Source organism: Abramis brama (assembly GCF_963993115.1).
Source record: "Abramis brama genome assembly, chromosome: 13".
Classification (NCBI taxonomy): Eukaryota; Metazoa; Chordata; class Actinopteri; order Cypriniformes; family Leuciscidae; genus Abramis; species Abramis brama.
In genome coordinates, this window is record NC_139975.1 from 17893325 (window position 1) to 17920103 (window position 26779).

At 37.0% G+C, this 26779-nt stretch overlaps 1 protein-coding gene across 2 annotated transcripts in view; it reads left to right on the forward strand.

The window, feature by feature from the left end:
* The first annotated feature begins 321 nt into the window (after positions 1-321).
* The window catches only part of cyfip2 (cytoplasmic FMR1 interacting protein 2), a 33072-nt gene continuing 6614 nt past the window's right edge, over positions 322-26779 (forward strand). The window contains exons 1-24 of one of the 2 annotated variants that reach the window (XM_084132884.1): positions 322-499; positions 11867-12016; positions 12114-12203; positions 14951-15028; positions 15483-15584; positions 15942-16123; positions 16296-16392; positions 16807-16935; positions 17020-17124; positions 17210-17298; positions 18171-18408; positions 18491-18783; positions 18853-19000; positions 19109-19262; positions 19414-19570; positions 20304-20400; positions 20497-20573; positions 20702-20810; positions 21014-21133; positions 21857-22056; positions 22151-22238; positions 22355-22498; positions 22652-22742; positions 24145-24275. In XM_084132884.1, coding sequence (XP_083989010.1) covers positions 11900-12016; positions 12114-12203; positions 14951-15028; positions 15483-15584; positions 15942-16123; positions 16296-16392; positions 16807-16935; positions 17020-17124; positions 17210-17298; positions 18171-18408; positions 18491-18783; positions 18853-19000; positions 19109-19262; positions 19414-19570; positions 20304-20400; positions 20497-20573; positions 20702-20810; positions 21014-21133; positions 21857-22056; positions 22151-22238; positions 22355-22498; positions 22652-22742; positions 24145-24275 — 3036 coding nt within the window. In that variant the 5' untranslated portion in view covers positions 322-499; positions 11867-11899. The remainder of the gene's footprint in view (positions 500-11866; positions 12017-12113; positions 12204-14950; positions 15029-15482; positions 15585-15941; positions 16124-16295; positions 16393-16806; positions 16936-17019; positions 17125-17209; positions 17299-18170; positions 18409-18490; positions 18784-18852; positions 19001-19108; positions 19263-19413; positions 19571-20303; positions 20401-20496; positions 20574-20701; positions 20811-21013; positions 21134-21856; positions 22057-22150; positions 22239-22354; positions 22499-22651; positions 22743-24144; positions 24276-26779) is intronic. The other variant, XM_084132885.1, reaches the window with a different exon arrangement.

The window sequence follows — 26779 nt, forward strand, 5'->3', positions numbered from 1 at the left end:
TTAATAAAAATGTTATCAGTGAATACACCTTAGTATATTTCTATATTATTTGGCTCTTTATAATCCTATAAACTTAAAATATCGTTCATGATATAATATAGGCTAAATCGACCACATTGACAGAGTGCTAAGTGGGTCGGAACTCGGAAGTACAGCAGACAGTGCAAATGTATGACAGTGCTCATAGAAAATGCACTTGTCTTAACAATCTTTGTTCATTATCATACTAAAATTAACAGGCCTACATAAATCGAACAATTCTAAAAATCGAGTATGTAAACTGATGACTCACACCAGAGATGCTGTTTTAAATGGGTGCCTGTCTCTTTAAGAGCATGCACTTGCAGCCATTTTCTGCTCTTTGTGTGGGGTGGATTAGCGGATAGAGACCGAACCCAGAGCATCAATTCTACTACACCGAACAAACGCTATTTCACTCTGTTTTTCCCCGCTTTGCACTGACCGCCCGTTAGTTTGAGAGCGGACATGCAATTAGCAGGTAGGTGCATGTGATTATTTTAATGAATTACAGAGATGAGAGCGTTCGCTCGACGGAGCGCGAGAGAGATGATGACACCAACCTGCGCGTGTAACGTTATTCCCCGAGCATGATGCCCAGTCATAATTTTACAGCAAAAAAGGCTTGTATGTTTTTTTTTGTTTTTTTTAGACAATAGCTATTATGTTCGCGTTTGGGGGCGTATTACACTAATTTGGTGAAGGTTTATTATGATGGAGGTGGTGATAGCATCTCTCCGCTAAATGGGTGGGGTGAGGGGGGTGCGCGCACGTACTCACACATCTCATATGTGATCTAACGCGCGTTATCTTTATTTGTTTACATTAGTGCAAAATTAGATTACTTAACTGTCAGTGGAGTTTCATTCCATCAATAGCACATTTTAAGGTGTTTTCATCCATTCTTTCCGCGAGCTGTCGAGCGTGCTTCTGGTGCCTTGTGACAGGGGGCTGTTGCTAGGATATAGCCAACCGAACCGTTATTTTGACGGCTTTGATGATTAAGAATTGCCTTGTATGACATATTAACCCATAAGAACCCACTGTGACGTGGGTGTCACAAACACTGGTGATTATCTGGAAAGGTCTTTTTAAAGCATTATCCCTTACTTTCAACCCAGGAAGTCCCTAAGTGACATTTAAGGAACATCCAGGTTCAGTCATGTGACAATGTGTGCATTTTTGTTGCCATGGTAACATTTCCAAAATGGTGGCCTGCCCGGTGTGCACATGTTGCAGTGTCAGCAATTTTTAAAAATGCTTGTTTTTGTTACTAAAGGTATGTTTCAACCCATACAACAATTCTAATGTTTTAATAACATATCCTAGATTACACTTGACCTGATTTTAAAACATGTCTTGTACAAATTTATAAAAAACAAGTTATGAAAATGATGTGGTGACATATGTGTCACATCAGGCTTTTAACCGTAAAACAGTAGGTGGAATTTTGATGTGACCTATATGTCACATTAAGAAAAATGGAAATGAGCTGCTCAGATAATTTAGCTGATTCAATTATTTTAGTGTTATATATATTCTGCTGCTCAATTCAAAGCATATTTTAAACAAAAAAATGTCAAATTAATAACATTGTTAATGAAATGTATTCTGAAAATATTTTGCATACCTGTAACTAAAACCTGTATGCAACATATGGTATAAAACAGGTATAACATGTGTTGATATCATATGTTGGTACTATTTTAAGGTTATTTTATCTTTTTGTGTAGTGAGAATAACATGAATAGATTCAGGAAACATCTTGATGTTTTTTTTTTTTTTTTTTTTACTTAGCATTGTATTGTATTGTTTGTTTGTTTGTTTACAGTTTTATTGCACAATATACACATTTTTGCAATGTTATTGCACTACATGCATGTTCAACATGTTTACCTCCGGTGTGAGGTAGTTATTTATTTTTATTCAGTTTGCACGCATTTTTGAGTTGTGAAAAAATTAGCTAAAAATGTTTCTGGTTAAACCTTATACCTGAAAAGGTAGAATTTTGCAATGTTATTGCACTACATGCATGTTCAACTTGTTTACCTCCAGTGTGAGGTAGTTATTTATTTTTATTCAGTTTTCACATTTAGGAGTTGTGAAAAAATAATCTAAAAATGTATTTCTGGTTAAACCTTATACCTGAAAATGGTCACAGTTATGTGGTTTTGAAATATGTGGCAAAGCAAATAAAATACAAAAACTATTTCTTCTAAAAAAGTTTTTTTTTATTTATCTTCCTAGAAAAGTTATAATTTTGAAAATGTTGTGGAAAAGAAAATAAACAGAAAAAAAAACTGTTATTTAGAAAGAAAATTGACTAAATGTATTTTTTTTCAAATGAGAAATAAAATCCCAATGTGACATATATGTAACATTAAAAATTTATCATAAACGCCCAATGTCACATATATGTAACATTACAGATCTTTCACAAGGAGTGGTTGTATTTAAAAAACAACTGCAGAAACATGTTTTAAGTGGTCCATTTAGTCTGTTTTATATGCCCCATAATTTTCCTATAAGGGGAAATTGGTCCGGGTTCTTATGGGTTAAATGACTGATTCTAGTCTATCCTTTCCTTGCATGGATGTTTTTTGCTCATGTTATGATTAAGGCCGCATATTTTCATAGTTTTTATGTTGTAAAATGAGGTTTAGTGAACATGATGCCCAATCTGTAATGCCATTTATAAGGGATAATTTACAGCCTCCCGGGCAAAATAAACGAAATTGTGTGGTAATGACCAGCATATTATACATTATCCTGCTTAGTACACTGCTAGTTATGAAATAATAATAATAATAATAAATAAAATAAAAACTTGGGCATGAAATACTGATCTGATTTGAAAATATTTTGTTATTAGTTTTAACCTTTCCGCTAAGAAAAATAGTCCATTACAACGTAGACTACAATTGGCCAAGCAACAAGACGAACATTAGAGCAGTATTATAATATTACTTTATGTATTAATCAGCCATCCAAGTAATTTTTTTTCCGTGTAGGCTAAATATGCAGCTACAATGATCACTTTCTCATTATATGTCTTTCACCGGATTCTGTTTTTGGATTTCTTTAAAGATATCAGAGCTTCTAGCCATCTATCAAAGTCTTGTTTGAATTTTTTTTAAACTGAACTCCTCCAAGGCCATTTTTACTACAGTCTGACCTGGTAATAACTATATTGAATCGCAAGAGGGCTCTGCGCTAGACCGCGGAGTGATACGAGAGATATGAATGTAGCACCAGTAGGCTATATTGCATGGTCAAATGTATTACAGAGAGAGCTAAAATCAGAAATACAATTTTGTCCAAATCTTAAAGTCATCATGAAATTAAAATTGACCCTATTTACTTTGTTAGCGCATATTACTAGTCTTGTGGTGAACATTTAAAGGGGCATTCCACCCATTTGAACATTGTTTTTTATTTAAAGTGGGTCATATATGTAGTCGAAATGTAAAATACATTTTGAATTTGGTGCCTTCGTGACCGAGGAAAGACAAAAAATAACTTCAGGATGCATTTGTATGAAAGACAACAACTCCCACAATGCACCACATTGCACAGCTCCGCAAGCCACTCCCACTAATCCAGAACAGCGCATATCTGCCTATAAGAGAAATCACTCTTCCGTCTACAAGGCTAGCTACCACCAGAGCTTGAAATTCATTTCACACAAAATGTCTAGTTAGTTGGCGAACTCATTAGTGCATTACTCCTCGTTTGTATTTCTTTCGAAAAGGTGAATTATTGCATGGTACCTGGATGTTCAGTCAGAACATATGCGGTGCGAAACTAGGATAGTTCACAACACAAACGTCCGTGTCCTCGTCTGATTCAGAGATTTCGTCCAGGAGAAATTGTCATCGTTGAAATTCTTTGCCGCAGACAGACTCTATCTCTGTGTTCGTAGCGGTTCGTAGTTGCATAGTGAGATCACCGGCGCCACCAGTCCGCCCTAACTCGAGCCAGTCTGGGCTCCTCGTCCGCGGCAGGCAGGTCTTCTGCCTCGGCTGCTCTTCGCTATAATGCGGCTTGTAAAGGTAGCCACAAACACCTGATTCAAGCATCAGACTTCCGAAATCCTCTTCTTCTATATCAAATTGAGCACTCTCCTCCGCTATTGTCATAACTTTACATCTGTCTCCACAGCGCCTGTTAGCTTAGCTTCAAACAAGATGGAGGATATTGCTTTCAGTTTCAGAGAGTAAAGTCCCACCCACTGATCTGTAATAGGTCTGTAGCGTGAGCGGTTCCCGCCCCCTGGGAAAGATGAGGAACGAGTGTCTGTAGTCTCAACAGAAATCCCCCCCTCTTACACTTCCTCCTACAATGACGCAAAATGACGATTTTTGCGTCATTGTAGGAGAAAGTGTAAGAGGTAAATAACGGATTTCTCCCGTCTCAGGGGAAAATGAGAGAGTGTTGCACGACCATTCAACGGTATGACTGGGTTTCTAACAATGCAAAGCTTAATGCAAATGGGTGGAGTGTCCCTTTAATCCGTGCAAGTTAGCCTAATACTCAGAATAATTGTTTGTTGTGTTAACCTTTAATCAAAATCTGAAAATTTGCTTCCGCTCTGGAATGGCGTTCCTTCTCTGATGACGTCAGTTTGACGGCTTGGGTTGAATATTCTTAACCACTCCCTCCAATCATCAGGCTTCTGTGAGCGAGGGATGGACAGGACAGGAGGTGCGCCAAAATAAAACCCCACCCTCTATTCAATATTCACTTGGAAATACTTCACAACACTAAAGTCAGTTGCAACTTCCGGTTCACAGGGACTTTTAAGGCTGCGTTCCAGTCCAAAATTGTCATGCCCCTCACTCGCTAACTTCCCTCCGTCTCGTTCACTCGCTTACGTTGCATGAGTGCCCACTACTGGCGGAACCTTTGCAATAGGCTGAATTGGAACGAAATAGCCCTTGATCACTTAGAATCCAATATGGGGTTTATTTTATTTTATTTTTTTTCCCTTACGGAATTGTTTAATGCAGCATTCTTGTTTAATGCAGCATTCTTCCCTCGTCCACTTCACGATGTGGAACGCACTTCAAAATGGCGGCAGGGATTCCCTAAAAGGGGAAGTTCGCAAGTGCTGTCTAAAAGTGGACTGGAACATTTTGACTGTCCAAAAGTGGACATTTCTAAATGCATCAATAGCATGCATTTAGAAAGTAGATAGGGTGAATTTTCATTTCATGCCGACTTTAACTGGGCGACATCCTGCAAAATCCTGTCGTGCATTGGCATATTAAACCACCTGATGTATATCACTTAGCTACACATTGTATATTATGCCCATATGCCTTTTGAAGGGAACTAGGAACCACTAGATTCCTGAATATGAAAAAACATTCGTATGTTTTTTTCTTGCAAATGTATTCAGTGCTAAAATACATGGTGTTACAGCACTCATCATAACGAGTCATTTCAGCTGCTGACAGAATGATGCATGCCTAACTACATCACCAACCACATTTGCCTCTTTTTCTTTTCTTTTTTTTTTTTTTTCAGATCATGACTGAATGATGCAATCATGACCAGTCTAGGCAGAGTATGCAGAGGGGTTGTCTCTGTGTGTCCTGTCTGTACATAAGGGAGATTTTTTCTTTCAGTCAGCAATCAATTACATGTCTCGCCTGCCTGTCTAGTAATTGTAGCTCAAGGCTTGCGGTGAGGGTGGGAGTATCACGACATGTCCCACCGAGTAGTGTGACCCAAATGTGAGACTCTTTTCAGTGGTGGAAGCTTTTACGTGACCTATGTGATGTCTAGTCCTTATTTATGTTGCTAGACCAGTGGTTCTCAAGTTGCGGTGCCGGGGCCCACTGGGGGGCCTCAAGATGACTTAAAATGATTTTTATTGTTTAAAATTATTTATTATTTTAATTCACTGTTTTTCATTTTATTTGAAGAATTATAAAAGGTTGGATTTTCAGACCTGGAAAAGTCATTTGAATTAATAAAATCTAATATCTCCATCGGTATTTTTATGCATTTTATGAATGTACATTTTCTAGATTTACCAAGCTCAAAATGTTTTATCAGGTAGAAATTGTGAGTCTTTTTTTTTTTTTTTTTTTTAATGCTTATCCTTAATCTTTGTACAGTAAGTCATGAATAACTGGAAACATCATGGGGCCTTTGAATGTTGTTATGGACAATGAATGTTGTTGTGGCTTTGGATTCAAAAGAACCACTGGGCTATATGATCGAAATAACATCATATAGGTTATGTTAAAAGTGATAGCCTCGATCACATATTTTTAGCATTTTCGGGGTGTGGCAGGTTTGGTTCGTTTAAAACAAACTGGTGCGCTTGCTCTGTTGTGGTTTTGATTTGAATAAGTGTGAACACTGCCATCCTTTTCATGGGGTCTCGCTCTGCTTCCAAACAAACTCTTGTGCAGTTCAACTGAAATATGAACACAACATGAACCAGACACATCTAAAACGAACCAAAAAACAGGATGTCATCACAAGATGGACCTAAAAAAAGACAGAATGCTCAAGCACACCAGGTTCTTCTCGTCATAGGAGTTGAGGTTGTAATTACCGCAATTACTTGATTTCAACTTGTAAAAAGCATCTAAATCCTCGTAGAGCTCTTAATTGCAGCTTGTAAGATGGGAATTGTCTGAAAGCTCCTATGAAGTTTTTACAATGTGACTGCTGTGCTGTTACACCTGCACCTGCTATAATGTCGCGTGTTGTCATCTTGATATACTATGGTAATTACGACATGGCGTGAATGCAGCATGTTGTTGCCTATTGCATTTCGGGATGGCTTAAGAACTGTGGTCTCCTTGCAGCAGATTTCGGTTTGTGTGTGTGCAACAGAGGAATTCCTGGCACTGTTATGACTCTTTTACAAAAGCTCTTATGCCAAATTGTGAGTTCTCAGTTTGTAAAAACACTATCATATGTACGCACATGCAACAAGCGCATTTAGCCCAGCAGTCTGGACCAAAAGAACCAAGAGAATCGAATACAAGTGTGAACACACCCTCGGTAAAAAAGGTGTGTGGCCCATGCATTTATGTCAGTGTTGGTCCGATTTTGTCATGCTCACATAACGTATAGGAATGTGGACCGTTTACCCCACCGTACAATGGGAATCAGCCATTGTGGGAAAGTTTATTCTAGTATTTCAGCATCCATTCCCACAGGCACAGACTAGTGTCTCTCTCTCTCTACTTTCAAAAAATAGTAGACCCCAAGTGTTTGAATGGTAGTGTTCTCTCTCTCTCTCTCTCTCTCTCTCTCTCTCTCTCTCTCTCTCTCTCTCTCTTCTCTCTCTCTCTCTCTCTCTCTCTCTCTCTCTTTCTTTCTCTCTTTTTCTCTCTCTCTCTCTCTCTCTCTCTCTCTCTCCCACACTTTTTCGCTCTCTCCCTGTCAGATCACTTCTTCCTCTTGGAACGTGTTGGTGTCATGGATGTTTTTTTCCAAGAGTCCCTTTTTGAATGACAATGATTCAGCTCTGAGGTTGTTATCAGTCTGAACATGTCTCACTCCACCTCACGTGATCCTTTTCAACAGATTAAAATGTGCAGAAACCCCCAGGGCTCAAAGTACATCCGCTTTTTTTACTTTTTGTTCTGGTGCAGACCATATCTGTGTGTTGAATATGACACAATTAGATACAATCACCCACATCTGTGTATTAAAAGCTATTTTTTGATTATCTAATTAAATAGCTTTTAATACACACATGTGGTATTAAAAGCTATTTAATTAGATAATCAAAAAATAGTTCAGACCATTTTAAAATTGATTATTTTACTCTAGTTGTGTGTGATATGTTTTCAATTGTCATTATGAGGTTCCATGATGACTAGGATGCTGCTTATCTACTAACAACTTTAGTGTAAATTCTTTTACATATATTATAATATTTTAATATATTAAAGATGGTTGCAAATACATGTGGGTAAGTACAAATATGTTGCGTATAAGGCTATCAGGCTAGTTGGTTATCTGTGCTAGTACTTAAGCTAACTAAAACATTAACATATAATGTAGTTCAATTGGCATACATTATGAAGATTGTGATTTTGTAGGAATTATTATCAGGCGCTTAGGAAGTACCCATGAAAGTTTTTATTAAATTTTTTTTATGATAATGGGATCACTTGGGGTCCTAATGAAGACACGATTTTGGAAGTACCTGACTTCTTATAACATCGGCTCACTAGGTTTTGGAGCGAAACTTTATTTGTCTTTTAGGGCAGAAATAAGCTTTACAGAATTAGTTAAGCACAAAAGAGGCTTCATACTTGTGTAAGATTTGCTTCGTTTGTCTAAATGAAAAATCTTCTTGTACAGAGTTGCATGACATTGTAAGATACGCAAATGCTGACAGGAAACCCCACCCTTTCATTGAAGCAATGGATGGATCAGTACTGTTAAAGTGCTGCAAAGCTTATCAGCATGCATTTCTTAGTGATGTGTACTCCAAGAAAAATGGCAAGTGACATATTAACCATGGGCTTTTTATTGGAAGATGTTCCTTGTAGCTCGCACCACATACTGACTCAGTAACATGCCTTTTATTAATTTGACTTGCCATACATCTCTTGACTAGATTGTGCTTAAGACCAGGAGCCAGTTGCACAAACTTAGGCTCTAGATTGTGTCTTAAGAACTAGTATGACCAACTAGCAGTTAGAAAAGGTAATCAATCTTACTTTTCCAATTCAAATTAGACCAATCAACCTTCTTAAAAAAATGTTTAATTTTTTTTTATGACTTTTAATTCTAGTTTAGCAGTTTTTGAAACCGGTGGCCACCGATGTTGCCTCTTCTGTGGCCTTCAGCATTTGGCTCAAGTGTTTTTTCCACCCTGAGAGATCTGAGACAGTTATTCCATCATGTGATTCTGCTGTGACCTCCAACAATCTGACACCAACATCGGTCTCAGCCCACCAGACCTGTTGAGAACGCAGTTTAAAGCCAACGTGTGTAATTTTTATGTTAAAATACTTTTATCCCAGGCTTCCCAGCTTAATGTGGAGAGACAGCTAATAGTAAGCCATCTGTAATTCCCCCAAAATCCATTGGAAAAGTCAAAAAATTTCAAATTGCATTTGATAATCAAATTGCAATCGCTTGTAAGTCTGCAGACATTACAATTATGTTTGGTCATTTTGCTTGAATGTTTCTGTTTGCACATTCTTCATTCTGTGTGTTGTTGCTATGATGTGTCATCATTTTTTTATCTCTTATGTTGTTCACGCTTCATAAGTTCCACTTGGTTCCTGTTTGTTTCTGTTAATCATAAGAGAATCCCTTGTACTGTTCAACATAGGCTTCATATTTAATACCACAGTGACCTCAGGCAATCTCTCTTCCTGGATGTGCTACGTTTAATGGTCAAGCTAACTTCATGTTTCCCTGCTGCTTTGTCAAGATTTGACGAAGGTAAAGATTGAAAATCAGCCTCCTTGGACAGATGGCTGATAGATGCCTGACCTGTATAAACTAGTGTCACTTATCAACTATCCAGGACAGATTAATTATGTGGTTTAGTATGCATAAACATTATCTGACCGTTTTGCCCAGCATTGTCCCTATAGGCTCCATTTAAATGCAGGCTATCTGTTGTTTATTTGCTCTACGACAGGCAAACTGGCATTAAACTAAAAATATCTGTAGCCATTTGATATTGGTGGCAACCACTGCATTTTAATCACAATCCAAACTAAGAGGCTACACACATGTAGAATGAGCAGTTATTTTTTATTGTATACTTTCAAGATTTAAAGCAAAACAGAATGATCTGACTTTAGATCATTTCATTATGCTAATGACACCTGCATAAAACAAAAATAGCAGACGGACTGAATGAAAATGCAAATTCACTCTCTGACAGAAGGTGGCGCTTATGGAACAGCAGCAGTTTCTTTGGGTGCCGCTGAACACAAAGCAGTGCTGCACTTTTAAACGCTACTATGCTGAGGTAGAGGAAAATAAAATTTCATCAAAACTTTTCTGAAGACAGTCAGTTCCCTTCAGAGATGCATATAAACCCCCTCCCTCCCTCAATTCAATATTTATATTTTTCTTCCTCTATTTTTTTGAGTATTGTGAACAGTGAGCTTGCTGTGTCTGGTACAGTATTTGCTCTGTTGGCGTGTCTGTGTTCTCTTCTTTGCATCAGTCTTCAGCGTGTCCCATCTCTGGCCTGTGTTAACATCTTGTTTACAGACTTCGTAATATTTCCTCACAAATGACATTTTGGGAAATGATTGCAATGCAGTTTGCGTGCAAGCTTATTTTTGCAGGTCACTGTCAAGCAAACCCAGGTCTAATACGGGCAATACCACACTTCCTGAGAATGCACACTTACTGAGGTCTTGAGATGCATTTAAAAAAAAACTTAACTATTTTTGTCTTGACACTGCATTTTTAGAAATGTTGTTCATGGTATTCCTGTACATACTGAAAAAACCATGCAACATTTCACAACTCTTCTATAAAATACAATATTGTAATGTTTTTAAAATTATCATGTAATCTCAATTTAAATATTTTTTGTAGTGGAAACTTGGCTGGTTTAACTAGCTGATTCTATAAATGCTAACTTGTTAATTGGTAACACAATGTTTTGAAAACATTGCATAGCAATTGCTAAATCAATATGGCAATATAGAAAATGTAATATATCTGTTCTCAAACTAAGTTCATGCTCCAATCGTCAACATGATGGCCCCCAAAAACCTTGCACAACAGAAACTCTTCTAAATTAGCATAGCAACACATTAAACACTACTAAATCTCACACTTAACATTAATCTGGCACAAAAATAAAACATTGTATAGGCTAACACTTAATTTTAGCATTTACTAATGGAAAAGCATGCTGGGAAATAGAAATCCCAGTGCAGTTTCAGTTAAAATCTAAATTAAATGAAACAAGTTCATAAAACTCAAAACAATTAAACAATTTAGATTACTTTAATATGTCAGTTTTGTGAACTCAAAAGAAAAAAGTTCTAAATACTCAAGTTAATTTGAACTACTTTAAGTTTACCCCACTTGAATAAATTTATTATTTTGAGCATTAGGGTTTACAATGTGGAAATTTTGGATTATCACCTCTGTTGTTGTTACACTTAGGTGACATTGCAGTGCTGTGCCATCTCGAAAGTGATCATTTGCATGCGTGTTTAAGCCTTGCCAGTTTAAATGTTGAAGCAATTTTAAGCACAATAAGCTGCACAATAATGATGTCTTGGCTTATTCCTGTAAACACTGTAGGTTAAAGGGTTAGTTCACCCAAAAATGAAATTTCTGTCATTAATTACTCGCCCTCAAGACTTTACCACCATCTTTGGAGCACAAATTAGGATTTTTTTTTTTTTTTTTTTTTTTTTTTTATGAAATCCAAGAGCTTTATGTTGTTTCATAGACTGCAACATTTTTGCCACTTTCAAGGACCAGAAAGGTAGTAAAGACATTGTTAAAATAGTCCTATTTTGTAATATATAGCCTATCATTATTGTGAAATAAAATTACTCATTGTGAATACGATTTGGGTCATATCGCCTACCCCTATATCATATATTAGTTTAATTTATTGAAAAATCTGTCGCAACCCTAATTAATAATGTCTTGGCAGCCACAGCAGCACTTGTGTTTTGAGACTTATTAAATTCCGCCAGTGAAACCAGTGAAAGACTTTAACTAGAGAGATTTTTTGAAAGTCATGACATTTCCCTTTTCAAATGCCAGTGTTTTATAGACTGTGTTACACATAAACATATAGTTGAAGTGCTGAGTGCTGCACCTTCTGTATGATGATGATGAAGCTCATGGTCTATTCTTGTTTCAGATTGGGCTGTTTTGTGAGTGAACCTGTGTCGCCATGACAACCCACGTGACCCTGGAGGATGCGCTGTCCAATGTGGACCTGCTGGAGGAGCTTCCCCTCCCAGACCAGCAGCCATGCATCGAACCCCCACCATCCTCCATCATGTACCAGGTACAGGCCCTTATGCATTAACACAAATGTATTTCAATATTTGAAGTAGGATGTAGAGTTCACAGTAAAATTTGACTGGCCTTCTGTTTGTTACTAGGCAAACTTTGACACCAACTTTGAGGACAGAAATGCGTTTGTCACTGGTATTGCCCGCTACATTGAACAGGCCACTGTGCACTCCAGCATGGTAAGTAGAAGAACACTTTGTGAAACAGCACATTAGGATGGCTGGTCATGTGACCAGGGCAGCAATAACAAAAGGATGTTGCATTACAACAAAGCTGCTCTTTATGGTTCTTACTGAAATCTTTATCAGAAGGGCACTGAGAAACAGAAACAGTCATTCAGTTTTTCTAATGTAGGCCTTTCTTTACCACAGTGATATTTAAATCAGCCCTGAGCAGTGCAATTCCCTTCATAAAGGTTCACTTACAAAAGAAAATCATCAAGACATTAACATATTTTTAGGTACTGTGATGAATAAATACAATTTTCAACATGTAAACTGTCAATACCATCTGTGAATTACTTTTGAGTACTAAATGGAGTGTAGCAATTCCTCCAATTCATATACATCAACCTTAAAATATCACTTTTAAATCATGAAGCAGCGTTTGTGTTGGCCAATAATAAAGTTGTTATGTTGTATATTAAAATATACAACCCTTCAAAAGTTTGTAGATAGTTAGATGTTTTGGTTTTTTAAAAGAAAGTAATACTTTTTATTCAGCAAGGGTGTGCTAAATTAAACACATTTATAATGTTACAAAAGATTTTTGTTTCAAATAAATGCTGTCCTTTTTAACTTTCTATTCATCAAGGAATCCTAAAAAAAGTATCACAGTTTATACAACAATATTAAACTGTTTTCAGAATTGATAATAATAGGAAATGTTTATTGAGCAATTAGGCTTTCATTGAATCCACTTAATGATTATTATAGTGCAATCTACTACAAAAAACAACTCTGTGTTCTTAAATAGAACTTAAAAATAATGAATTTCATTATGCTAAACTTGTATGGATTGTACAGAGCCCCGCACATGACATGCAGGGAAATGTATAGTGGCCATGAATTAAGAATTCTTTCTCTTGTTTTAGTAAATTGTGGCCACAATTTACTAATTCATTCCCTCGTTTTAAGTAAATCGTTCACACAATGTAATAATTTGTTCCCTCGTTTTAAAACCAACATCCATTTTTCAGAACAACTCAAAATATTCAAATGAACAGATTTTCAACAGTAATGACTATTTAAGGGTCAGCATGTGAAATCTGGGCAAGGTGGTTTGTGCCATATTAAAACCCCATAAGTTTCAATTCTGTTTTAGCAGAGGCATGAGGTGAAGAGCTCAGGACAAACACCTTTTCACAAAGCCACCCTTGTCTAGTTTATGATTGCTGTTTTGTTCTGTTTTGTTTGTGTGGGGGTTTGGGATTTATGCTGGATTGAATTGAGATTGATGCAGCTAGTCCACCTCTTCCTCACACAGCTCAGTGGCTCGTGGATGTGCTTGGACTGTCAAACAGTAGCTCATGTTAGTCAGAGAAATAGAGAAGTCCTCAAGGACTGGAGGTCCTGTTTGCTTCTGCTACCTTCTGCTGAAGCTCTAATGAGCGCTTAGTTGTAGGTTTGGATGAATGCTGTGCCATCTCTAAACTTGGATTTAGGAGTATAAATATAGTGTTTTTAAGATGAACAATGCAGGCCTTTGAAAATTATACCCTCATACTTGCTGATATTATTATTATTATCTTCTCACTTTTATACATTTAAATCAACTTGCTTACTGTGCAGACTCCATTCACATGTTTCACAGGCCCTATTTACACCTGGTATTAAAATGCATTTTGGTCGATCGGATCACAAGTGGACGACAGTAAATACAGGTGTAAACAGGGTCTAAAACGTTTTGAGCTTGTCCACTTTTGACCATCGAAAACGCATTTAACCGGATTGCTTTCGTAGTGGAAACGCTCGTGGTCTAATGTGTTCGAACAGCCGCAAAAGACTGCCTACTCTCCGCCTACTGACCTAATGCTTAAACATTATGGGAGGCGCGCTAGCCAGACGGGATTTAAAACTTTGGCTGGAGACCCAAGTTTGGTTTGAAGATGGTAAATGTACCAAGCACAATGTTCTCTCACCATTCATGATTTCTAACACACTCTGCAAAACAGAAACAAACACCTTTTTCAACTAAGAATTGAAAAGATTTTATTCCGTTTGTAAACTACAAAAACGTGAATTTGTGAAAACAGTGACGTCATGCGCATGCGTACTACGTGTTCAGTCTATAGCTGCGTACTGTGTAGTGCTTCTTTACAAAGTAACATCGACAACTTTTCAAAACCTTTCAAAAAAGCAAAGGTAAAACATTTATTTTTTAATATACCGTTGTCGTGTAAACGTGCAGTACACTTTGATGACTAGTTGTTTAGGCAACCCTCTGACTAGTCAGTTTTGCACATGCTTAGTTTTGTAAAGCTCTAATTGTAATACTTGCTGAATTGTGATGGGCAGAAATCCAGGTTAAATTATTTATTATTGGAAAGTGGAGCATAATTAGGGACTCAGTCTACACTGAATGCATGGTACCACTCTAATCAACGAAACTGTCTAGACTACAAATGCTCTGGTGATTATAATGGAGCAATCTAGTTTTGCCGTGTTGGTTTCTCTCTTTCTCCCTCTGTCTATAATTGGGTTTACAACTTGTAAGTGCAGGGAATTCTTTCAGGAAATGTATATCTAGCTATACTGCATAGTAATAATGGTGAATTCCAACAAATAAGTGCCTGATGGGTTGTCGTTTCTAAGCATGAGGTCATAAAATGTATTAGCACATTTACACTGAATTCACAGGAGTTTATGTTTGTGGCTCCTATAGCTGTTGTTCTGTTTCCTCTTTTTCAAACGTTTTTTCCTCTCAGAATGAAATGCTGGAGGAGGGGCATGAGTATGCGGTCATGCTGTACACCTGGAGGAGCTGCTCCAGAGCCATTCCTCAGGTACACACACACAAACACACACGAAATTAGAGGTGCATTCTCAGTACTCTAGTAAAATTCATGCCCTACTAGCCCATAAAAACCTTTACTATCAGGTGTATCGTAGTGCGGAAGAGGAACTCAGTATGAAAATGATAGTTATTCTATCAATTTTACATATGAATAGATTTATTGACTTTTTATTTTATTTATATTTCTGCCAAGTGCCAGCATTCAAATATTGTGTGTGTTAAATCTTGTCTTATGTGAATGGACTTTTTTAAAGAAATGCTCTCCACCATTTTCTCTTTGTTTGAAGAGAGTCTGAACCCCTTTTCATTTATCTAAAAGATAAAATTGAAATGACCAAGTTCAACAACATGACTACCCTGCACTAACAGAAGAAAAATGCTCATTATTCATAATCTCAGTTCTGAATCCAGCCGTTTTAATGTCGCCCTCTTGTGTATCTCAGGTGAAGTGCAACGAGCAGCCAAATCGGGTGGAGATCTATGAGAAGACTGTAGAGGTGCTGGAACCTGAGGTCACCAAACTCATGAAGTTCATGTACTTCCAGGTGAGAGAGGAATAAACATCTTTGAACTCTATTCAATATTTATTCATTCTTAAATGTCATGTTAATCAAACAATACTACTGACAAGAAAAAGAAACACTCATTGCTCTTAATTTTATTGCTTGTGTATTTTAGGCTCTTAATTAAGTTAACATTTATTCCTTAAGTAAATTAAGAAATACTTGAAGACTACATGCAATTTAATTTATTTATATTTATATTTATATTTAACTTTTCAAATAAAGGACTGTGATAAATAGCATACTAGTTTTTGCCATGCTGTCAAAATTGGGGTTGAGAATCATGACATTTCACGAGTACACAGCGTTAATATATCCCTCCGATATCCCTCCTTCTAGCGGAAGGCCATTGAGCGTTTTTGCAGCGAGGTAAAGCGACTGTGTCACGCTGAACGACGGAAGGACTTTGTGTCCGAGGCCTACCTGCTCACTCTAGGGAAGTTCATCAACATGTTTGCTGTGCTGGACGAACTGAAGAACATGAAGTGCAGTGTGAAAAATGACCACTCTGCTTACAAAAGGTATTACAGGGTCATGCTTGCGTTCAAGGGAAAGTGATTTTCCATAAATTACACATTTGATGAATAGAAAGTATAAAGAGAGTATAAAGTGTGTGTGTGTGTGTGTGTGTGTGTGTGTGTGTGTATACGTATGTTCACAATCACCATTTTTTTTATCACTATTTCTTTACAGAGCGGCTCAGTTCCTGAGAAAGATGGCTGACCCACAGTCCATCCAGGAGTCCCAAAACCTCTCTATGTTTTTAGCCAATCACAACAGAATTACACAGGTACATTTAACTTCAAAAATGATCTTATTTACATTAAAGGAATACATCCTCTTTTTTATATATATTCTATACCAACTTTATTTGTTTTATATTTCTCATGTCATTCCAAATTTGTGTGCTGTACATTAAGTAATTGCTCTTGCAATTTAATGGCAGTTCATTCTGACTAAGGCTTTTAAACTCCAATAAAGGCTAAAAAAAACACCAGAAAGGCAGCATAAAAGTGGTCCATACAGTTTCTATATAATTGTGTATATAACTCTATATAAAAGCTATAATTGTGTGTTGAACAGCCTGAAATTAAAGGGTTTTTTTTTGGATAAGCTTGCCTTCCCCCAAAGCTTCTCTGAGTGCTGTTCACCTTTCATTTGGGCATTGACATTCAGTGTTTTGTTTTGTGTGATGTTTGTGCAGTGTCTGCACCAGCAGCTGGAGGTGATCCCAGGTTATGAGGAGCTGCTGGCTGATATTGTCAACATCTGTGTGGATTACTATGAGAACAAGATGTACTTGACCCCCAGTGAGAAACACATGCTGCTAAAGGTGAGCGCATCCATTCCTGCTGAAGCGTTTAAGACTTGGCTGAAAGAGAACTTCACAAATGAAGGCACGGCTCTTATGTTTCAGGTCATGGGTTTTGGCCTGTACTTGATGGACGGAAATGTCAGCAACATCTATAAGCTGGATGCAAAGAAAAGGATAAACCTCAGCAAAATTGACAAGTTCTTTAAGGTGAAGACTCTGGTTCTCATGAAAACTGATTTTTTTTTGTTGTTGTTATAATCCTCTGATTATAATCTTTTTGGATGCTTGAAAGCTTCAGGTTGTGCCCCTGTTTGGAGATATGCAGATCGAACTGTCACGGTATATAGAAACAAGTGCCCACTATGAAGAGAACAAGTCCAAGTGAGTGACCATCTACTACTAAAGATCAGATGAGTGGATGTCCTGCATGACTTAAAAGCATTACGTTTGCTTTTCTGTGTGATGCTAGTTCTCTTTTCAGCATTACTTGACTGGTTTATAGGAAACAGTTATTTTTGAGCATGCATCATTAGCGTAACCTTTAGGGTCAGTAAGTTGTTGTTGTTTTTTTTGTTTTTTTAAAGAAATTAATACTTGTACTCAGCAAGGACACATTTGATCATAAGTGATAGTAAAAACATTTATAATTTTACAAAAATGTTGGTAACACTTTATTTTAAGGTGACGTAAAAACAGTAAATGATGCATAATTACAAATAACTAACACTAAATCAAACCCTAACCATAACTCTATAGTTGGTACATATTAATTAATATTACTTGGTACTTAAAGTACAATGTAACTATGCCACCTTAAAATAAAGTGTAACCAAAATTTCGGTTTCAAAAAATGCTGTTCTTTTGTACTTTCTGTTCATCAAACAATCCTGAAAAAAAAAAAAAAGTTATCATCAATCTACATTGATAATAATAACAAATGTTTCTTGAGCAAGAAATCAGCATATTTCAGAATGATTTCTGAAGTATCATGTGACACTAAAGAATGGAGTAACAGCTACTGAAAAATTCAGCTTTGCCATCACAGGAATAAATTACATTTTAAAATGTATTAAAATATATTATTTTAAATTGTAATAATATTTCACAATATTACTGTTTTTACTGATTTGATCAAATAAATGTAGCCTTACTTTCAAAAAGTAGACCCCAAGTGTTTGAATGGTAGTGTACATAAAATCTCTCTCTCTCTCTCTCTCTCTCTCTCTCTCTCTCTCTCTCTCTCTCTCTTTAAGGTGGACCTGCACTCAGAGCAGCATCAGTCCGCAGTATAACCTGTGCGAGCAGATGGTGCAGATCAGAGAAGACCACATCCGCTTCATCTCTGAGCTGGCGCGCTACAGTAATAGTGAGGTGGTGACCGGCTCTGGACTGGACAGTCAGAAGTCTGATGAGGAATACAGGGAGCTCTTTGACTTGGCGCTCAGAGGACTGCAGCTTCTGTCCAAGTGGAGCACTCACGTCATGGAAGTGGTACGCCTGAGATCGTGCAAACAGTTTTCAGCATTTCACTTCTCCATTTGTCATGCATTTCAACCATCTTCTCTTCTTCTAGTACTCTTGGAAACTGGTCCACCCAACCGATAAATTCTGTAATAAGGACTGTCCGGGCACAGCTGAGGAGTATGAACGCGCTACTCGCTACAACTACACCAGTGAGGAGAAGTTTGCCTTGGTGGAGGTCATTGCTATGATCAAGGGTCTTCAGGTTCTGATGGGCCGGATGGAGAGCGTGTTTAACCAGGCGATCAGGCACACCATCTACTCCGCCCTCCAGGACTTTGCACAGGTGACCCTGAGAGAGCCACTCAGACAGGCTGTGCGCAAGAAGAAGAACGTCCTCATTAGGTAACAAGATCACCGCGTATAAAATTATATACTTTTTGGGGCATTACTTATCTTCTTGCTTCCCTGTAGTGTTCTTCAGGCTATTCGTAAAACCATCTGTGATTGGGAAGGGGCAAGAGAACCTCCTAATGACCCGTGTCTGAAGGGAGAGAAGGACCCCAAAGGAGGCTTTGATATCAAAGTTCCTCGTCGCGCTGTTGGCCCCTCAAGCACACAGGTCAGTCAAATAATTTTTGCAACATAGATGATATTTAATGATATTTGTTGTGTTGTCCGTAAAGAAAAGTTTGTTTCTGAGTAGTATCTGATCCTTCCTGTCTTGCAGCTCTATATGGTACGCACCATGCTGGAGTCTCTCATCGCTGATAAAAGTGGCTCTAAGAAGACTCTCCGCAGCAGTCTGGATGGCCCCATCGTTCAGGCCATCGAGGACTTCCACAAGCAGTCTTTCTTCTTCACCCACCTCCTGAACTTTAGTGGTGAGACAACAGTAACATTTTTCTATTTTGCAAGTCTAACATCTTTACATACCAAGTGAATATTCATGATTTTCATGGCGAAAGAGAATAGACTGAGAGAAATGTTGTAATCCTTTCATGATGTTTTCATTATCTCCTGATTGCCTGTTAGAGGCCCTACAGCAGTGCTGTGATCTTTCCCAACTCTGGTTCCGAGAGTTCTTCCTGGAGCTCACCATGGGCCGTCGCATCCAGTTCCCCATCGAGATGTCCATGCCATGGATCCTCACCGATCACATTCTGGAGACAAAAGAGCCCTCCATGATGGAGTATGTGACATATACATAAAGTTCATACTGGTTATTAAGTTACGCTTCCATTCAAAAGTTTGGGGTCAGTCAGGTTTCTTTTTTTCTTTCTTTTTTTTGACAGAAATTGATATACGTTTAGCAAGCATGCAGTTAATTGATCAAAAGTGACAAATACATTTATAATGTTGAAAATAAATGCCGTTCTTTTGAAAATTATATTTCGATTTCTATTCTAAGAATCCTGAAAAAATATACATCACAGTTCCCACAAATATATTAAGTAGCACAACTCTTTTCAACATTGATAATAATAAGAAATGTTTTTTGAGCAACAAATCAGCATATTAGAATGATTTCTGAAGGATCATGTGACACCGAAGACTGGAGTAATACTGTCACAGGAATTAATTGCATTTTAAAATATATGAAAATAGAAAATTGTTCTTATTTTTATTTATTTTTTGTATTATTATTATTATGCGCTCTCTGAAATGCTTGATTCTGATTGGTCAGTGCAACATTCCAGGTAATTTATTTCCAGATAATGGCTGTCGTCAATAGCAGTGCTGCACAATGACCCTGTTGGAGTTTATTTTGCACAACTGCTGGATGTACATTATTATCCTTTACATAAAATTTTACAATATTACTGCATAAGAAACTTTTGAACAGTAGTGTATATGAACATTGACCAATTGTGTCGGTTTGAATATATCATTTTTGACAGAAATCTGTTTGTTTTCCCTCTCAGATACGTGTTGTATCCGTTGGACCTTTATAATGACAGTGGTTATTATGCCCTCACTAAATTCAAGAAGCAGTTCCTCTATGATGAGATAGAGGCCGAGGTAGAGTGTCACAGATTTATCTACCCTTTTATTAATATGTCTTCCATTCAAAAATATCTCTTAAGTAAAAACTAAAGCAACTCTTTTTCTTTTTAGGTCAACCTGTGTTTTGATCAGTTTGTATACAAGTTAGCTGACCAGATATTTGCCTACTACAAAGCAATGGCTGGAAGGTAATCTTTCTTATTTTAAATGTTAATGATGTTTTTCATGCTAGTTAAGGTCAAAGTGAGGACATTAGTCTGCTAGATGGGTTTTTCAATCTTTGAATGGATTTCATGGTTCTTTTTCTTCCTCACAGTGTCCTCCTAGACAAACGCTTCCGTGCGGAGTGTAAGAACTATGGTGTGATCATTCCATACCCGCCCTCAAACCGCTACGAGACACTGCTCAAACAGAGACATGTGCAGGTGTCACACAATTCTACCATTTGAATGGGCAACTCAAAATTGTTTTTCTATTTAGTGAATTCTAAATGCATTTCCATCTCTGTTGTTATGATATTCAAGTACAGTATGTATGTTGCAGTTTTTAATGAATAACAAATTTACTTTCACTCTGGATCCTTTGGAAAGGTTCATTTACATAGCATATTTGTCTTTGTGTTTTATAGCTGCTGGGTCGTTCCATTGACCTGAACAGGTTGATAACCCAGAGGATCTCAGCAGCCATGTACAAATCTCTGGATCAGGCAATCAGCCGCTTTGAGAGCGAGGACCTCACCTCCATAGTGGTGAGAAACTGATGCTCTCAGTTTTTGGTGTTTATAATCATAATCTCTGTTTATTCAGTGACAAACTTGCAGGCGATTTTCTTACCCATTTGGACATCGTCAAGTTGTTCCAATTCATATTGTATCTTTCTTCGTTGCATATAAATATCAGTTGTCTTTCTATATTTCCCAATAATGTTTTAGTAAGAGTATATTTAAAGGCTTAGGTTCATGACCAAAGCTCTAGTTTTTATTTTGGGGGGCAAAACATATATAGATCAATGTAACAGTGTTTGAGAGATATACAAATAAACATCCTTGATCTCAAAAGCCTGATGTATCATGTTTGATATTCACATTTTAACATGATATTTCTAAAAAAAAAAATGCTTTATTACCATACTAACAATATTACCATATATACAATATTAAAAGCTATTCTTACATTTACTTTATAAAAACATTAAAGATTTCACAGCAAAAAGATGGGAACCACAACCTGAATATGGATGTTTTTAGAATTAAACTTAAAGGTCTTTTACTTAAAAAATCAGTCAGACAAAACAAGGCAAAGTTTTGATCATGTTGACAATTTAGAGTCCTTAGAAATGAAATGTGCGTATCAAATATGAGACAGTAGGCTTTATAGGGTTAATAGAAGGACAAAAGTGTTACGATTTAGAAATGTAAAGACTCCAAACTCTAAGGACTTGTGAAATTATGTTTTGGTCATGTGTGTTTCAGGAGCTTGAATGGCTGATGGAAATCAACCGGTTGACTCATCGTCTGCTCTCTAAGCACATGACCCTGGACAGTTTTGACGCCATGTTCCGTGAGGCCAACCACAACGTGTCTGCTCCATACGGGCGCATCACGCTGCACGTCTTCTGGGAACTCAACTTTGACTTCTTACCAAACTACTGTTACAATGGCTCCACCAACAGGTCAGTGAACAAGAAGGTGTAGATGCATATCCCTACTGATGCGGTTCATTATAGATGACAGTGTTGAAAAATGTGTTTGAATCTCATGGAACAGGTTTGTGCGGACAGCCATTCCCTTCACCCAGGAGCCTCAGAGGGACAAGCCTGCCAATGTCCAGCCTTACTACTTGTATGGCTCCAAGGTCTGTAAGCAGCAAGATTAGTTCATGTGATACAAAACCAAAGACTTGAATCTGTTACATACGGTGTAATAGAGAACACTGATGTCTATTTATAAACATCTCGCTCTGTTTTTCAGCCTCTGAACATTGCTTACTCCCACATCTACAGTTCCTACAGGAACTTTGTGGGTCCTCCACACTTCAAAACAATCTGCCGTCTTCTTGGTTACCAGGGCATCGCTGTGGTGATGGAGGAGCTGCTCAAAATAGTCAAGAGCTTGGTATTTTGTCACTCTGCTTAGTGTATTTTCTCTTTCTCTTAGCCACTGCACTCCCATAAAATCAGATTTATTTATTTTTTGGGCTAAATATTTGCCACAATTAAGAGAACATAATTTATTTTTTCACTAGTCCTATCCATCTGTCTTTTCCAGTTGCAAGGCACCGTCCTGCAGTATGTGAAGACCCTGATAGAGGTGATGCCCAAGATCTGCCGTCTACCTCGTCATGAGTACGGCTCGCCAGGTGAGACCAGTATGGTATGACTAGTAACACTCCAGTTACGCTTTCTTAGTCAATCTGACAGTGTAATCAGTCTGATTATTACATTATAGCACATTACATTAAATTCATTCATTCATAAAAAGTGAAGCCATCGTTCTGCCAGATTGGTATTCCCTCACATTCTATTGAATTAATAGTAATCATCTGATTTTATTGAGGAAACATTACCTAATGAGTCTGCGTTTTTTTTATCAGAAGTCTTCCTGTACATTCTTACAATGCAAACATCCTAAACATTTAAATGGTTATTTGTTTAAAGTTGGGAATTTCCCCCTGCTTATTAAAAGGTATGTTCATCTTCATTACAGAAGTGAATATCAGATCAGTGGACAGATGAGACATCTCAGCATTTATATTACAAATGTCACAATATTTCTTTTGAAATCTGAATACAGATTTATGCTTTGTAAGGCATGCGCATACAACTTAATTTGCCATGTTCAGTGTAGTCATGTAATTATGTTGTTATAATACTATTTTTATTCGTACAACAACTGTAAATGATTCAACATTGTTTTCTCTAACAGCATGTATTTCAAAGCAGTAAATATATTGACTAAACGTTGGTTGAATAAATAATTAGCTTAACAATATACAGTATACAAATAACACTTAATTCATATGCAAACTGTAATGCTATTAAAAAGTTAACCTTTTTAATATATAGTGCAATTTAGTATTGTATGTATTGTAATATTTAATGTATATTCAAATCAATTTCTGCTAATAATCCCAGATATACTGAATGTTTATGCTTAATATTTCCTGCAAAATCTAGTTTTTTAGTTCAGTTACCTGTGTTGGCAGTGTGTAGTAGAAAAAACCCATCTTAAGGATTTCTATATAATTATAATAATAATAATAATAATAAAAATAATTCATTACATTTAGCGCTTTTTCTCGACACAAAGCGCTTTACATAGAAGGGAAGGAAATTCCTCAACCACCACCAATGTGCAGCATCCACCTGGATGATGTGACGGCAGCCATATTGCGCCAGAACGCCCACCATACACCAGCTTATTGGTGGAGAGGAGACAGAGTGATGAAGCCAATCCTGCCCGAAAGACCATAAACATTACAGATAACATTCAAATGATCAATTAATGTACATACATACATGTATCTTAAAAACTATTAATGTGCAACTGATACGCTGGGTGATTTTAGGTCAATGTTTTGGCTATAAGTCAATGATGCCCTCTGTCGGTAGGGAATCATAAGATGGCCGCTCGAACACTTCCGGTGGCTTCACCGCATGCCGACAGTTTAGAACGCAATGAGCAGTCCGGTCATTTACATAGATCAGTGGATCTAGCCTGGATTGTTTTTTTGATGTTATGTAATATGGAACATTTGTCAGGCATCCTGGAGTTCTTCCACCATCAGCTGAAGGACATCATTGAATACGCTGAGCTCAAGACAGATGTGTTTCAGAGTCTGAGGGAGGTGGGCAATGCCATCCTTTTCTGTCTGCTCATCGAGCAAGCTCTGGTGAGACCCCCTCTGATTTCCTCTTCCTCTTTGCATGACATAGTTTAGTTGCTTAGTTTATCTTTTATCACTTACTCTCCTAATCAATTGATCTAAAACCTCATCATCTCAAAGCTGATTTCTATTATAGCATTAGCCATTCAGACCTGCCAACCTGAATGCATTTTGCATAGCAGGTACGCATTTTGACCTTGAAGTACCCAAGTATGATTTGTGACTCTAAACTATGCAAAAAGCTGAAGACACATTGTGTTCAGTCCTTGAGTCCAGCAAGAGGCAACAGCATCTAGCCTAACGAAAAACCAAAAGAAAATAAATGTTAGTATTGTGTTTTTACTGTCGTTCTGTAAAAATATTATTCTATTTTTTTACAGTGAAGTAATATTATTACAGTAATAATGTTTAATTTTTAGAATTGAATAAAGATTGTTATTGTTTAGTCATATGGAATGGATCCCAAAAAACAACAGTGTACATGTTGGCTGAGAAATAAAGTAGATAATGTTTTTTTACTCTATTAAAAAAAAACTATATAGAGTCTAGGGTGAGTTTGACCCTATATCCTCATGCTAAAATTGACTGGAAATCCACAATTTAGAGCTGATATTTTAAAAAATGTCTTCCCAGGGGGCATCCCAGGCTCGACAATATACAATTGTGTTGTTGTTTTTCATAGCTGATTTATGATGGAGATTAATAATGCTGTTAAATAGGGGGAAATGACTGTGCAAAGCAAAGTGGTGCGAAGGCATGGAAAGTATTACACTATTGTGGTACTCAAAACACTTTGTCAAGGTTGGCAGGTCTGGTCTTTCATAAAATGCTTTGTTTTCTTATGAATTTTCATGTTATTCTTTATGGAAATACTTTATAATGTTAATCATGAAAGCGTCCTATCAAGGCACAATCCTTGACTTGACTCAGCTTGGCTTTGCTAATCAGCTGCATAAAGAAGCAGATTTGAATTTGTAGAAAGTGTGTGTTGTATGTTGATGTGTATGCGTGTGCGTTTCTGGATGTGAATATTAATGAATAACTGTGTATGTTAACGAGTGTGTGGGTGAATGACACTGCTGCCATCTGCCCCTAAAAAGCAACTTTATTTCTCATTACACGCTGGCAACAACTACAGGTGGTAAGGAATTAGGCCTCATTCATGTAACCGAATCACAAACTGACTGAACGCACACTCTTCCTGGTTTCTATACTTTTTCTTTAGTCACTTTTGTGCCGTGTTCTGCCATGGATTCAAGGATGTTAGCGTCACCGAGACGAGAGAATAAAACTTGAAATGTAAAACGGAGCTGCGAACGTCTGGCCCTGCTGTGACGTTTGGACTCTACACGTGCCCACTGGGTTAATATTAAGAGGCTTCTTTAGGACCATTTCCTCCAAAGGAAGTCTTCCTTGCTTTCATGGCAGTCACGAATCCTCTCTGGCTGCCTGTGACGTCCCGTGCTGGTGCACATCTGCTTCCATACACTTCTCTTCACTTCTTCTGACTGTAACTCTTCTGATGCCTGTTTCTCTTGTGTTTCTGTTTGGGTCTCTCTCTCTGAAGCATAGTGAATGTGTCGAATGATCATTGCACGCTGATCTCTCATTAACATCGTTTCTGTCAGGGTGCTCTTCTAGTCGTCTCTCTCTTCTTGTTTGGGTGTTGTTAGGTGCTTGTTTTATTATTGTGAATGAAGTGATTTTTTGCTCAAATTTATGTACCTCATTGATTTGAAAGTCATTGCCATGAGACCTTTAAACTTTCACGTTGCATTTAATTTAGGGTTCGCACGAACTGCCACAATAATATTTTATTTGTCTAATTTTTTTTATCTTTCTGGTATGGAAGTTTGTTTCCACCATGGAATAAAAAATAAAAAAAAGGTTGTTACGAGTTTTTATCTAAAAATTCTGACTATTGTTCTCACAACTGCAAGTTCGTATTTCACGATTGTGAGTTTATATCTTACAATTCAGAATTGCAAGACATTAAACTCACAGTAGGGAGTTATGAAATCCGAATTGTGAGATATAAACCTTGTAAGATAAAAAGTTGTTTTTAATTTATGATTCTGTGGTAAAAACAAACTTCCATATTTTGGGCCCAATTATTTATTTTAATAAATGTTTTGATAACACTTTACAATAAGGTTTCATTTGTTAACATTAGTTAACTACATTAGTTAACATGAAATAACAATAAACAATACTTCTACCGCATTTCTTAATTTTTACTAATGTTAATCTCAACATTTAGTAATACATTTTTATCAAAATGTTGTATCTGTTAACATGAATTAAAGCATGTGAACTAATATGAATATGAGCATTTTGGTTAACTAACATTAACAAAGTTTAATAAATGCTGTAAGAATATACAGCTCATTGTTAGTTCATGTTTGTGAACGCATTAACTAATGTTAACAAATGAGACCTTATTGTAAAGTGTTGCCAATCTTTTCGATTTGGAAGTATAATGAAACTGAATTCACAATACATATTAATAG